This window comes from Athene cunicularia (assembly GCF_003259725.1).
Source record: "Athene cunicularia isolate RWA chromosome 5 unlocalized genomic scaffold, athCun1 chr5_part1, whole genome shotgun sequence".
Classification (NCBI taxonomy): domain Eukaryota; kingdom Metazoa; phylum Chordata; class Aves; order Strigiformes; family Strigidae; genus Athene; species Athene cunicularia.
The window spans coordinates 3485927-3501109 of NW_020799101.1; the positions used below are offsets into that span (position 1 = coordinate 3485927).

The window sequence follows — 15183 nt, forward strand, 5'->3', positions numbered from 1 at the left end:
AAATATGACTTTTTTTTTTTTTTTTTCCATTGTCTTTGGCTTTGTGTTGAGAAGGGAGTGTTACATAAAGGCTCTGCAGCTTCCCCTTTTGCTGAGGTCCTGCCATCTGAACTGGCTTGCTGCTCTTCCACAGCCTACCCTACAACTGAAATATTTAAAAACTAAATCCAAAGGGAAACTTAAAACAACCATTTTATTCAATTATTGAAGTAACCTAGAAAAAGTGAAGCATTACAACATAAATGGTATTTCTGAACATGTATTGGTCTACAGTGGGTAGGTCTATGAAGGCACTTAGAACCAACACCCATGAACAGATCACTTCTAGCATATTCTTCTAATATAAATACTAAAAGACATGCATTGAGGCAGTGGTGAAAATACAGAATTCTCTCCTGGAAAAACTTCAATGCCTTTGCCATATCACGTAACTGTTCTGCACACCTTTGGAGCACGCACAGTCTCTCTTTTTCAGGGCTGTAGATTACTTAGACCCAGCAAGATACTGCATCCAAAGCTCTCCCATGGCACTTATTTTTGGATAAAAGGACCCGTTGGTCAGATTGTCAAAACTATGAAAAATTAATCTGTTCTTCTTCCAATAAAAACATTTGAATAAGCTACGTTTTAAATTTGCTTGCATAAGCAAGAGTTAAGAGTAATGGCCTTAAGATTCACAGGACCATTCTTTTTTGCAATATATCAATGTATTTTGCTTTTTAAAAAAATACAGTAGTAAAGACCTGAGGTATAACTTCAAAAAGTACTTGATAATCTTTTGCAGGAAAGTAGGTCACTTCATTGGCCTTGGTTAAGGGTTTTCCCCTGTAGTTGTATGCAGTGACAGTTCTCTGGGTCTGAAGTTCTTTTGGGTGCAAAGATTGTTGTTTCTTGAAATAGCAGTTACTATTTCCTTGCTGCAGAGAGAAGGGGATATTTTTAGCGTGTCAGGCATATAACTGCTGTCAAGACAATAAGAAGGGAAGTGGGTTTTGTTGTGTTTTTACCTCCAGGGCAGTACGGATAAACTGCAGTTATTCCATAGAGATGTGATCGCTGCTCTGGAAGATACTCATCGGTAAAGGAGCCGGTTTCTTTATCAATAGCTATCACACCATCCCTGGTGATAAAAGGGGGAGAAGTGCTTTACTCATCTATGAAACTTGGGTTTTTTTCCCTCTCTATATGCATTTAAGAACAGGGGCAGCTCAAAAGATGGGTCTGAAGACCTGCACAACAAAGTGGAAAAAAATTTGCCCTGTAAAATCTACATTCAGCTCGCTCAGTGCAGTTCGTGGTGATGCAGCGTCTCAGAGCCAGCCTTCCGAGGAGAGATTAGCTCCCTGAGAGTCTCCTCCAAGCATGGCAAGCGCTTAAGTGTTTGTTGTAATCTGTTAAGATTTGATGGAAGTTTTGAGAGCTTCCAGCTGGAGGGGGAAGAGAGGCAAGTTCCTGATGGCCAAGGCCCTTGGGTGGCGGGGGAGAGGGAACAACCGAGGAGTGCTTCTAGATTCAGAAACTTGTGCCAAATTTTAATTAAAAAAAAAAAAAGCACAAAAACCCAACTGCTCTTTCTGTCCCTCCCAGGAAATGGGTTGTTTCTGAACAACTGCTGAGATTTACAAGCGGGTGTTGCTGAACGTGGCACTGGAGGAGACCTGAGAGTGCCCTGGTGAGGTGCCAGGACTCAGGGACTAGGGCTGGGGACTGCCTTTATATTTTTTCCCCCTCTAGCTCAAAGCCACTTGGAGCTGCTCGCTAGCGTGGCTAGGGCAGGGAGGGACAGAGGCTGGAGCCCCAGGAGCTGCCAGCTCAGTGCTCCCGGCCACGGGAGGCAGCAGCTTTTCTTTCCTTACCGTCTCCAGTCGGTGTGGTAGAAGTGATTGGCATAACTGATGATGCTGAAGGGGTAGTTGAGGTTGTTCTGTATGACACGCCGGCCTGCGCCGTCAGGGAAGGTGCACTCCAGGTGCTTCGTTCCTTTTCAAACACAAGACAGTTACCAGGCAGCCAAAAAAACCCCAAACGTCGTCTTTGTATTCACTAATTTTTGAAACAGCTTCTCAGCTTAATGATGATGGAGAAGCAACTTGTGTTCTTACACCAGGACCATGGAAGGGGGCAGAGAATCCCACAGATAGCAACAGGATAAAGACAGATTTAGCTGGTTTTATCCCTCAAGGTTTAGTGTGTCGGAGTCTGAGCCCTCCTTGCTGAAGTTACCTGCGTCTGCCCAACAGAGCAGCTTGGAGAAGGGGTCAAAGGTCAGGCCGTTGGGCAAACCGATGTCTTTATTCACCAGGACCCTCCTGTTGGCTCCGTTGACAGTAGAAGTTTCGATTTTGGGTGCTTCACGATTCCAGTCCGTCCAGTAAAGGTTGCTTGGGAAATAATTATATAATGAACAAGCAGGACACACAACACTAAGGAGAGTGATAGGAGCTTATCAGCTTCGTTACTGGTTCTTGTCAGGAGAGAGGCCTGGTTTTCCCCTTAACAGTGCCTGAAATAAATCTTTGATTTGAAAAAAATCTAAGAGAAAACCAGAACGATGTCAAACATGTTTATGACCCGAACCATGGCTCCTAGATGAGGGCGAGTCTTAGGAGTAGCACATTTTGTATCGCAGCAGCACCCCAGAGGCACAGCTTGTGTTTTCAAAGGCCGGGCAAGTTTCAAAGCTTTTAAGAATAATGGACATCCAGCCACAGAAACAGCAGGTTTAGCCAAATGTTGAATTACTAAATAAAAGAAGGGGTGGGGAACAGCCAATCCCTCCTGTGGGGTGTGCAGCGTAGGAGAGCTGCTCGCAGGGTCAGGCTGGGGCCTTGGCACCGCTGTGTGGGTTTGACCCTCCCCTGAGGGTCCTACCTTGTCCCATCACAGGTACCTGGCTGAAGGCAAACAGCCCCTCTCAGGCTTTTTTTCCCCCCCCCCCAATATGACTCCTACTGCAAATCTGGCACTGTGCCACAGCCCTGCCTGGAAATCCCTCCAGAAATGCCACCACTCACCCTCGGACGGGGTCCACCGCGATGGCCCGGGGGTTGACGAGCTCTGTGTCGAAGAGCACCCGCCGCTCGGAGCCATCCAGCCGGGCTCTCTCAATCTTATCCAGGCCGCTGTCAGTCCAGAACATGGCTCGGCGCAGGTGGTCCACCGCTAGCCCCTCGGGGCTGATGAGCCCTGCCGAGGGATGGCCGTGGTCAAGCGCCTGGGGACCCGTCACGGTGCCCCGAGCCACAGCCAAGGGACGCGAGTGCAGCTCAAGGAGCTCCAAGGTGGGACAGCCCCGGTGCCACGATGGGCACAAACGGGTGTGGACCTGCTGGCGTGGCTTTGGGGGGGATGTCGGGTGGTGGGAGCACACCTGAGTTGATAACGGTCTCCGGCTCAGCGCCTGGCTCCAGACTCGCCCGGCTTATGGTCCGGCCGGCCACATCGGTCCAATAGATCATCTTCTCCCGGCAGTCGTAGTCGATCCCCACCACGATGGAGCCCTGTCAGGGTTGGGAGAGGGACACAGGGTGAAATCAAGCACCCTCATCCCTCCAGCCAGCACCAGGAGCTGCTCAGGGCACTGTGCGAGATGCAGTAATGCGGAATGACTCTTGAATCCCTTTTTCCTGGCAAAACCCAAGAGCGACGGGCTCCTGCTGCACACCCCCGGCTGAACCCTGCGCGGAGGATTTGAGGCCAGCTGTCGCAGGCGCACACCCACGTCCAGATGGGTTTAAAACCCTTTGGCTCAAGGAGAGACTGCTCCAAGAGTGAAGGCAGCCCTAGGAATGACCGGCAGGAGGGGGAAAGGGAATACTTGGCGAGGTGTTTCAGTTCCCTGGGGTGCTGGGAGGGTCATGGCTTTGTTTTCAGCGTTCCTCTCCCTCGGTCTGGCCTGGCTGGGGATGCACATGGCCATGCTCCAAGAGGAGTCTGAGGAAGGGAAGAGGCAAGTTTGCAGTAGAGCTGCAGCCCGGGGTCTGTGACTGATGGCCAGGGAGCTCTGTGAGCACTTGCATTCCTTGCAGCCCCAGGTTGTGACACACCCCCTCCCCTTCCTCCATCTTCGCCCCAAGGCAGCTGGCACAGCCAATGCACCCACAACCCAACATCAAGAAGTGACCCCCTCAGACCATCACAGAATGATCTTGGTTGGAAAAGCCCTCGCAGCTCCTCCAGCCCAACCATGACCCTCCCCCTGACCGTTCCCAACTCCCCCAGATCCCTCAGCGCTGGCTCAGCCCGACTCTTCAACCCCTCCAGGGATCCCGGGGACTCCCCCCTGCCCTGGGCAGCCCATTCCAACGCCCAACAGCCCCTTCTGCACAGAAATCCTTCCTCAGAGCCAGCCTGACCCTGCCCTGGGCAGCTTGAGGCCATTCCCTCGGGGCCTGGCGCTGGCTCCTTGGCTCCAGAGACTCATCCCCCCTCTCTGCCCCCTCCTGGCAGGGAGTTGCAGAGGGCCAGGAGGTCTCCCCTCAGCCTCCTCTTCTCCAGACTGAACCCCCCCAGTTCCCCCAGCCGCTCCCCAGCAGACCTGTGCTCCAGACCCTGCCCCAGCTCCGTTGCCCTTCTCTGGCCACGCTCGAGTCATTCAATGGCCTTTTTGGGGTGAGGGGCCCAAAACTGAACCCAGGAATTGAGGGGCGGCCTCACCAGTGCCGAGCCCAGGGCTCAGATCCCTTCCCTGTCCCTGCTGGCCACGCTATTGCTGACACAAGCCAGGATGCCATCGGCCTTCTTGGCCCCCTGGGCACACTGCTGGCTCCTGTTCAGCTGGCTGTCAATCAACCCCCCAGGTCCCTCACAGCTCAGGCAAGAGCAGGCCAGGGTGATGCAAAACACGGAGCCGTGGCACCCGCCTGTCCCTAACTCCCTCCGGTGGTCCCACAGCCCACGCCCGGCGCTGGAGATACTGTACATGCAGGGAGAGCAGGGTCTTGGCTGCCTCCTTCTGCAGCCGTGTGCCGTTGAGCGGGAGGTAGCCGATTTGCTGTCCCTGAGCATAGAGCAGAAAGGTCCCCGTGGCCGGTGGGGACACGTCGGGTCGGGGAGATGGCCGGACGCTGGGCGGCGCGACGCTGGGGAGACCTGGCACATAAATAAAAGGGGGGACAAGGGAGAGAGATGGCTCGGAGAGAATCATCTCCTCGGCTCCGCACCCGAGCAGCAGCAGGGTGCAGTGCCAAGCGCCACGCTGTGCTAGATATTGGGGGTGGGGGTGGGGGGGGGTGTCACACTTGGGATGCTGAGCTCTTACACGGTGGGGTGCTGCCAGGCTCCGAGCGCGTCCCCTGGATCTCCCTGCCGTTCTCATCCACACACCAGCAGTACCCGCTGTCCCCGTGGCACTGCAGAGGGGTGAAGGCTCCCCCCGCCTCGCACTGCGGCACATACTGGTCGTGGCGGGGGCTGCCGCCGTAGTGCTCCAGCAAGCTCTGCCGCCAGCGCTCGCACATGGTGCGGGGCCGCTCCGTGGGCTCTGGCAAGGTGACGAGTGACAGTCACCCCCTCCCGTGATGGACCCCGCGCGCAAGCTCAGGGAAACTCAGGGCTTTGCTGGAGCCCCGCGTCCCCCTCTCCTTGCTGGGTGCCCCTCCATGCTCTCAGCATGCCGGAGGGGCAGCACGGGGTCAGGGTGCTATGGGGAGGGGACGGCACCCCCCGGGGCACTGACCTGGGCTCCCACAGCGAGGTGGGGTGCTGCCTGGTGCCGTCCGCGTGCCAGCGATCTCCTGCCCCGCGGCGTCCACGCACCAGCAGTACCCAGTGCTGCCGTGGCACTGCAAGGGCCGGTACCGACCCTCCTCGTCGCACTGGGGCACGTGCCCGTTGCCCACGGGTGAGGGTCCTGGTGGCACCGCCCGTGGGTACAGCCGCTCGTGTTCGCAGGGGGTCATCTGTCGGACGGGCTCTGCTGGCAGCAAACGCCCCCCCCTCAGGCTCAGGGGGTGCCATGCAGCTCCCCTGGACCCTCCTGGCACCCAGGTTTGGCCCTGTGTCACCCAGGGCTGGGTGATGCTCTGCTGGCACCACTTGACCACCCGCCTTGCGTTGGGGCTGCCCTCCCTCCTGCCCCCTCAGCACCCCGTGGCTGTCCCCTCCGTCGCAAGATGACAGAGGAGGTGCCCCAACGGCCATTGCCACTATAACCCCGTGGGGCCAGGGCACCCTAAAGACCCAGGAGCCCCCCTGAAGTGCCCAACAACCCATTTGGCAGCAGCCTGCACCCAGGCCACGGCAGCGAAGCCCCCAGCTGGGTGGTTGGGCAGAGGGTCCCCTCCGCTCACTGCAGCCCCACTGTCCCCTCTCTGCTGGTGGCTGGGCCCAAAATGCTGCAGCCGGGCAGGATGGGCAGGGCCAGGCAGGGCTCTGCCTGCTCCAGCACCTTCTCAACACCCTCTTCCCCCGAGCACAAGCCAGCCAGGGCATCTCCTGCCCCGCGGTGCTGGGGGACGCTCTGTCCCAAGAGCTGGGTGCCCACGGATCCCATCAGGGTGCCAACAAGACACCGAAGGACCCCACCCACCTCCCCTCACCCCCTCGAGCACTCCCCCCGCTCCAAGGCACTGACGGGGTCAGGGTGCTACAGGGAGGGGACGGCACCCCCCGGGGCACTGACCTGGGCTCCCGCAGCGAGGCGGGGTGCTGCCCGGTGCCGTCCGTGTGCCAGCGATCTCCTGCCCCGCAGCGTCCACGCACCAGCAGTGCCCGGTGCTGCCATGGCACTGCAAGGGCCGGTACCGACCCTCCTCGTCGCACTGGGGCACGTGCCCGTTGCTGACGGGCGAGGGTCCCGGCGGCACCGCCCGCGGGTACAGCCGCTCGTGCTGGCAGGGGGTCAGCCGCTGCATGCTCCCTTCTGCCAAAGCAACAGCAGAGTGAGGATGGGGAAGCCCCCACCCCGGGCAGAGCCAGCGTGAGGGCGAGCCGGGCAGCCTTACCGCGCGTGCACTGGAAGCCATCGCCCTCGTAGCCGGGTTGGCAGCGGCAGGAGAAGGAGCCTGGTGTGTTGTAGCAGGTGGCAGCCGGGTGACATGGGTTTCTGGTGCACTCATCCACGTCTGCACATAGGGAAGATGGGAATCAGCCAGGGCAAGGCATCCTGGTACCTACGTGGTCCCTCCCGTGCCCCCACCGTACCGGAGCAGTCGATGCCATCGCCGGCGTACCCGGGGAGGCACTCGCAGGTGGGGCGGCCGCCGGCGCGGGGCAGGCAGCGTGCCCGGTCAGCTGGCGCGCAGGGGTGGCTCCCGTCCTCACAGGGGTTACTTGGCGGTGCCAGCGCTGCGGGGACAAGGGGGTGAAGGGGTGGCCGGGGTGAGCCCCATGGGGGGGGATCCCAAAACCGTGGGGCTGGCACTTACGCACACACGCCTGCCCGTCCTCCGCCGGCTGGTAGCCGCCGCGGCACTCGCACCGGTAACTGCCCGGCATGTTGAGGCAGACAGTGAAGGGGCCGCACTGGCTCAGACCCTCGCTGCACTCGTCTACATCTGGAGGAAGGGGGAGACACCGGGCAGCCCCGTAGTGGTGGGACACCCCTAATTTCAGGGTCTGCCCGCTCCCAGCCTTGAGGGGGGGCGCGTCCTGCCTCAAGCTGCCCATCCTCTGTCCCTGCAATGCTCCTGGAGTGCTTCCCTCGCTGTCCCCAACACCCTGACTCCAGCCCCTGCTCCCTGCCCCCCCCACCTGCAGCCCCCACTCACCTCGGCAGCCCCGTCCGTCCCCGCGGTACCCGGCTGCGCACTCGCAGGTGTACTCCATCCCCACACCGGGCTGGCAGCGTGCTGTCGCCTCGCACACGTGTGTGTTGTCATGGCACGGGTTCACCAGGGGATTCTCGGCATCGCCTGCAGGCAAGGGGGGGTGTTAATGTGGGGAGAAAAAGGCCTGCGAGACACAGGGAGTGAGGAACAAGTGTTCCCATTTATATCTGACCGGCATCGCTGCTGTGACGCAGCACTCTCGTCCCATGCAGGAACCCATGGCTGTGCCACCCGGTGCCGGGAGTGCTTCACAGAATTACAGAATCACTGGGGTTGGAAAAGCCCTTGAAGCTCCTCCAGTCCAACCATGAACCTCACCCTGACCGTTCCCAACTCCCCCAGATCCCTCAGCGCTGGCTCAGACCGACTCTTCAACCCCTCCAGGGATCCCGGGGACTCCCCCCTGCCCTGGGCAGCCCATTCCAACGCCCAACAGCCCCTTCTGCACAGAAATCCTTCCTCAGAGCCAGCCTGACCCTGCCCTGGGCAGCTTGAGGCCATCACCCAAGGGTGATGAGGCTTCAGCAAATGCTGCTTGGGAAGAGAAAAACCAAACCAAACCAAAACAAAACAAACCTCTCTTTGGGCTGTTTCTGAGCAAAGTGGGGGCTGGCACCCTGGGGTGGGCACCCCGGGGTGGGTGCCAGAGCTCACCTCGTGCTGAGCCGATGCGGGCAGCGAGGGCATAACGTAGGACGTGCTCCTGGCTGTCGTAGAGGGCGAAAGCCCGTGTCACACTGAGCTGCTGCCGGGCGGGCAGGCGGGCGTGCGGGCAGCCGGCGAAGGTGACGTTCTGGCGCAGGCGGTACAACAAGGTCTGGTTGGCAGTGCCCGCGGCCAGGATGTATTCCCGGTGAGCAGAGGATGTCACAGCTGCTGGACGGCCAGAAAAACACCCCCCATGGGGTGTGGGAAAAGAGGCTTCAGCGTCACTGTCTCTTGGATTGCGGGGGGGAAGCGTGGTGGGGATGGGGTGGGTTTGGGCTGTTCCGGATGGGGCATGTGGGGATGGCATGTGTGAAAGCAACTGTGGGGCTGAGCACAGGCTCCTACCTGAGCTGGAGTATTGGTAGAGCTCCTTGTAGGGAGCAATGTGGACGGTGACGTTCTCCGGGAGAAATGGCACCTGGCCCTGGATGTGTGTCTTAAGGTTTAAATAATTGTCTGGTCCCAGGCCCTCGGCTGTCTGAGTGACGTGCACCGTCTCCTCCCCGGGGTAGAAGGTCACCTCCAGGCTCTGGGTGAATTCAGCACCTGGGCAGGAAGAGGGAACAGGCGGCGTTCGGTTGTAGGATTTTTAGGGAATACATCCCCCAAGCATCCTTCCCCGCTCCTCTGGCACTCCTGCGAGGGCTCGCAGCCGGGAGGTGACACTGAACCCAGGGAGACGATCGGGGGAGCCGTGGGGCTGACCCAAACCTGCACCCCTCCTTGCCTCCCGGGGCCACCCCACCAGAAGCCACGTCCCATGGAGCAACGGGGCTCGGTGACCCAGGTCCCCGCTCACCGGTGATGCTGAAGCCGTTCTCGGCGCCGGGCTCCTCCAGGGCGAAGAGCCAGGCGAAGAGCCCGCCGACGGGCAGGAGGGGCAGGAGGGCCCGGGCAGCGGGCTGGGGCACCCCGCTGATGGCCGTGTATGTTCGGCCGTCGCTGCCCACGATGTAGGCGTGGAGGTCGACGTCCTGGAAGCGGACGGACGCCCGTCCCACCGTCAAGCTCCCGCTCACCTTCCCGTTGAGGCGATGCACGGCCCCTGGGCAGGGAAACGGGCACCCCTGGCAGTGGCCACCCAGGCACAGGGTGCCCGTCCCCGCCGGCCGCCCCGCGTACCTTCAGGCAGGCACTGCCGCCCGTTGCCGTAGTAGGTGGCCCGGCAGTGGCAGCAGACGCCGGTGGCGTAGTCGGTGCAGAAGGCGTGCGGGGAGCAGCGCCCGTGGTGCTGGGCACACGTCTCCTTGCTGGCCGCGCTGTAGGTGAACACTGGGGCCAAGGGGAGAGGGTTGGGGACATGGTGACAAAGCCACCTCTCATGGGGGTTGGGCACCTTGCCTCCCTGGCCCCAAAACCACCGTTGGGAGATGGGCTGGTTCCTAAAAATAGCTGCCTGGGATGCATAGGGGAGGGTTTTGAACCTGTTGCCTGATTTCAGGCAGTTCTGACAGAGGGTGAGAGATCAAGTTCCTGCGTATTTTTGGGAGACAGCCGGCTGGGGACGGGGCTTTGCTCCCCCAAGCACTTGCCAAAGAAGCTCCACAACCTGTCGCCTGAGCTTCCCGTCCCCGAGCTTCCCTCCTCGTAACACGGAGCAAAGCCTTCGGGCACGGACATATGGCTCTGGCAGCCCCTTGGCAGCAGGATTTGGCCAGGAGGAGAGGAGCTGGGAGGGCAGCAGCTTCGCAGGAGCAATGCCAGCCCACGCTAGCTCCAGCCCCGGCTGCTTGGGAAGAGATGAGCTTGCAGCAAAGAGGCCTTTTTTAGGGGGCCGCCCACAGAATCATCTGGGTTGGAAAAGCCCTTGAAGCTCCTCCAGCCCAACCATGAACCTCACCCTGACCGTTCCCAACTCCCCCAGATCCCTCAGCGCTGGCTCAGCCCGACTCTTCAACCCCTCCAGGGATCCCGGGGACTCCCCCCTGCCCTGGGCAGCCCATTCCAATGCCCAACAGCCCCTTCTGCACAGAAATCCTTCCTCAGAGCCAGCCTGACCCTGCCCTGGGCAGCTTGAGGCCATTCCCTCTTGTCCTGGCATTTGTTCCTTGGCTCAAGAGACTCATCCCCACCTGCCACTAGACGTCCCCATTCGGTCATCGCAAGGGCTGTGGCCACTCACCATCAGGGTTAAAATGCACATCTTCCTCCACACCGACACCGTGATGCCCGGAGCTGTAGGAAGAAGGGTTGGCAGAGTAGCTCTGCCGGGCACCACTGTCCTCATCAGGGTGCAGCCGGCGGCTCCGCTCCTGCCCCGAGGACACGGGCAGCCCCCTGGGGACGATGCCCAGCAGTGCTGGGGCGTGGGGTCCGTGGCCAGGATGCGGTGACGTGGCCTCTGTGCCACGCTGAGCTGGCAGCTCCGTGGACGCGTGGTCAGCGTGGCCGTAGAGCGCATGGGCGTAGTCGCCGGGGCCATGGTGCACGGGGCTCTGCACGGTTCCCCTGCCGCCCCCTGGCTCCACGTGCTCCAGGGGGGCCGCACTGCCCACGTGGAAGACCCACACACCGGGTACCCCCACATTGCTCTCCCTGCAGAACAGCAGCACAACATTCATGTCCATCACGCCCACCCCAAAGGGACCCCACCCTGCTCCACACCAGCCCTCCCCAGACCCCCAAAACAGCTCCCAAAAAGTGCCTGTGCACATGGGGCCAAGCTCCCTGACTCAGCCCATCACCCCCACCTCACTCTCCTCCTTCTTCAAGCCTTCAAAAGGCTCCGGGGGTTGGCAGAAGGTGACCCCGCTCCCCCAGCCCGCCCCACACAGCCCCCCGGCACCACGCACCGCTCCAGGTGCCTCAGAGCCTCCTCGCTGCTGGCCAGGCTGTGGAAGAGCCCGTCCCTCTTCGGGTCGTCACCATCCCCCCGGCTGAAGCCCACCCTGGCCGGCAGCTCCAGCTGGACATTGTAGGATTCCTTGGGCCGTGTCCCCAGGAATTGGAGGCCACCATCGGGGTAGAGGAAGATGGCGTAGGTGTCCTCGTCATCGTAGGCTAGGACCGCCTGGAAGGTGTTGAGCTGGCAAAGGGAGAGCAGGACAGATAGATGGGCGGGACCTCAGCGGAGGACTGAGACAGGGAAGGGGACGAGGGATGGGACAGCCACCTCCTCGCACACAGCAGTGCCTGGAAGCACCCCGAAAGGGCCCTCTTGTCAGCCTGCAGACTGCTTCTGGGGAAGAGCAGGAGCAGGGGCTGCTCATGCATGGCCAAATCCCAGCCCAATGTCCTGGGAAGATGCTCAGCATCCCCCAAACAGGAGCCCAGGACACAGCCAGGCCACCCCCTCCCAGCTGCTCCAGTGCAGGGGCATCCCTTGGAGCTGTCACGCAGAGAGGGGACAGCCCCATACCATGCCCAGGAGCATCCCTGGCCACGTAACCCCCACACCACAGCTGGCACGCAGCCACCTGGGAACCCCTCACTGCTGTCCCCTTCCTCCTGCCCTGTCCCTGACACCAGTAGCCCCTCTCTGTCCCATCAGCCTCAGAGGAAACCCCCACACCCCCCCTCCGCTTCTCCCTGAGAACAATTTTAGTTTGGTTTCCTCAGGAAAAAACATGCTTGTGCTCCAGCCTTCCCCGCACCCATACGTCCCGCTATAGGCACGCTGGCTGCCTGCCGTGCCGGCCCTGCGAGCCTTGGGGACGTGCCAGCCCCGAGCGAGGCTGAGCCAGGGAGCGGGACCGATGGACGGAGCGAGCACAACCCTTACAAGCCACCAGAGAACCCCCCCACACGCTGCTCCCCTCACGGTCACCCCAAACACGGTGAAACCAACACTCGCAGCGTTTGACCCAGGCATAGGTCCGAAAAAACAAATATAAGCCCAGAGCAGCAGCAGCCCTTCCCCACGAGCTGCTGGCAGCCGCGAGCGGGGAACGGCGCCCAAGTGAAGGAAAAACGATTCAACTCCCAGTTTCACCCCGGGAGCAGTGGGCAGGAGCGGTGGGGGCTCCCCCCGTGCAGCCCCCCCCAGCCTAACCCAGCCTGTCCCAGCAGCGTCAGCCCCAGTTTTGGGGCTCAGGGCCCCTGGGGGCATCGCAGGGTTTCCCGGCGGCCCCGCGGGATATAAAGAGCCTTGTTGTGCGCGTCGCACACTCGGGCATTCAGAGACCCCGTGCAAAGGCGGCCAAAAAGCTGGGGGGGGACACACTCTCCCCCCCCCAAACCACCCCGGGGGCTGGATTCCTCCCCCACGCAGGCCAAATCGCGGCGGCAGCTGCAGGATTCATTTTGCCTCGTGGTGGGCGGCGAGGGGGGACGCGGTGGGTGACACCGATGTGCTGGCACGGCGGGACGTGGGGCAGAGAGAGGGGTGGGGAGGGGGGAGGCAGCCCCCGGCTGCTCCTGGCAAAGAGCTGCAAAGGGCAAATTCCAGCCCAAAGGGCAATTTGTCCTCCCGCAGAAGCGAGGTCAGCCCTCACCCCGCTCCGCGGCCCTGGCAAGCAGCACTGCAGGGACTAAGAGAGTCCCCAAGGAGCTGGAGGGGACAGGGCGCTGCTGGCAGTGCTGGCAGACCTCCCGGCCAGGCAGGACCCCCAAGGCAGGGACCAGGGAGCCTCTAACCCCCCCCCAGCCTTAACCCCAGTTTCTGCTTTCGAGGCTCAAAAATGGACAAGCCATGACTTTCCAAAGCAGGGGGTAAAGGCTTCGAGGTCAATCCTGGTTCTGAGCAGCGGGAGGGCAGCGTTTCAAATAAACGCCATATTTCGTCAGGCAAAAAAAAAAGTGGTGTTTGGGGAGTTTTGTAGCAGTTTGGGCTAAAGGGGAGTTCGGCAAAGTGCAGGCACAAGCTGCATTTCAGTGTGTCTTGAATGAAGTGTTCCCTGGAGCTGCCTGTTTCCAAGCAAGACCGGTTTCATTTTAAAACCCGATCCAACTTCTCAGAGGAAAAAAAAAACAATTGGGAAGAGAAGAGGAGGCTGCGTTTTTGACGGCCGCGAGGTCGCTGCGAGGCCCCTGATGGCATCTCTTCAGCTGCTTTCCCAAGTTTTAAATTAGAGGAAAAAATGTGCGTTGTTTCCTTCCAAACCTCGTTTTCTTCCCCTGCTTGGCCACTGCTCTCAGCAACCCGCTACCGAAGGGCCCCAGAGCGGGGGGACGACAGGAGGGGACGGCTCCCGGTGGCCCGAGGGGACCCGGTGGCTACTGACGGGCTTTGGGTTCAGCCCACCCCACCGCGGTGAGAGCCCGTCACCCATCACACAGCTCTGGGTCATCGTCACAAGCGTTTTCCTCCTGTAGCTCTTCATATCCAGCTCGTTTCAAGGAGCCTGTCCTGCCGCTGAGCGTCACCGTCACCTCCTCAGCACGTCATCAGCTTAACGTGACGGCTCCTGCCCCAGCAGCAGATCCAGCAGTTTCGGGGAAAGGCAGCGCTGTAGGTCCACCCACTCAGAAGCCTTATCAGCCCAAGGGTGGAGAGCACAGGTCACCTCCCCGACCCGGCAGACCACCTACGGGCTTGTTTTCCAGACTCAAACTCAACCCACGGTGGAAATTCTGAAGCCGGTTCCTCGCCGGCAGCGTTCTTCAGCGCGCGGGCAGAAGGACCAGCCCCAAGGTCTGGAGACCGATGGGTGACCTGGGCTTCCCCCAGCTGTCCCCTTGGCCTAACTCTGCCTTGGAAATCCAGAGCCACCGGCACTGTAAAGCTCGGCCTGGAAAACTGGGAAAAGCTTGAGCACCTCCAACTGTGGAAGTTGAAGGCGACTTTTAAACTTCTTCTGCCCATCAGCAAAGCCAACAGACCCACCGACAAAGCTCCACATCTCCCCCAACGCTCATCCAAGGTTGGATCCACCATCCAACTGCCCAGAAATAAGAGACCGAGTGTTTTGGGTGCTACGTGAGGAAGACTCATCCTCCCGCGACGCGTAGGGTGAGCGTCCAACCTCGGCCCAACGGCCTCACCTTCTCAGAGGGCTCGGCGTCCTGCGAGAGCTCCTGGTAGGCGCCCACGTTCTCCCAGGTGGCGATGAAGGCATCAGTGGGCACGAAGGAGCCGGCGGTGCGGGGGAACCCAGCCTGGATGTAACCCGCAGCCTGGTCCAGCACGTCTGGAGAGTCGTCTTGCCGATAATAGATGTTCCCTCTGTCACCGGAGGTGTCGAGGTCGGCCAGGAAGGGAGCGATGACGGGGAAGTCTGTGGGGAAATCGTCATCCACGTACTGGGTCTCCCTGGGGAAATCCTGGGTGGAGATGACCCCGTTCGTCCCCACCTGTGGATAGAGCGGCGCAGGGTGCTCAGGAGGTGCAGAGGTGCCTCCGCCAGCGGTCCCCCCGCCATGTCCCCCCTCTCCCTGGTGGAGTGGGGCACAGGGCTGAGAGTCCTGAGGCCGCGTGGCCCCATCCGGCCAAGGAGAAAACAAAGACCTCGGGCTTCTCCATCCCCCAGAGAGCTGCAGCTCAGGGGCCGCCCCAGCTGCAGCCGCTGCTGGCGGGGAAGCAGCTGCAAGGGAGAAAGCCCTCTTGTTCCTCCACGGCCGGAGACACCGAGCAGGAGGGGGAAAATGGGGAGAGGAAAGGGATGGATGGAGGAAAGACACGTGCGGTGGCGCAGGGCTGGAGGCGGCAAAGTCACACGTGGAGGGGCAGGGGTGGGGAGAAGGGGCGAGGGATGTCAAGGGGGAGGAAAGGGGTGAGCGGGGGGAAGGAAGATGGAGGGAGGGATGGGGGGACAGAGCGATGGAGCGC

The 15183-nt window shown here is 60.6% G+C and overlaps 1 protein-coding gene across 1 annotated transcript; it reads right to left on the reverse strand.

Moving 5' to 3' along the window:
• Positions 1-34: 34 nt before the first annotated feature.
• Positions 35-14877, reverse strand: NID2 (nidogen 2). Its single transcript, XM_026849188.1, is given in 22 exon segments — positions 35-917; positions 1008-1120; positions 1857-1980; positions 2224-2381; positions 3015-3186; positions 3371-3500; positions 4922-5091; positions 5261-5482; positions 5678-5914; positions 6623-6862; positions 6945-7064; positions 7144-7287; positions 7368-7496; positions 7710-7853; positions 8424-8642; positions 8823-9023; positions 9277-9522; positions 9600-9749; positions 10600-11012; positions 11270-11502; positions 14400-14768; positions 14770-14877. Coding segments are annotated over 22 exon segments (4053 nt in total). The 3' UTR covers positions 35-906.
• Between the last annotated feature and the right edge of the window lie 306 nt (positions 14878-15183).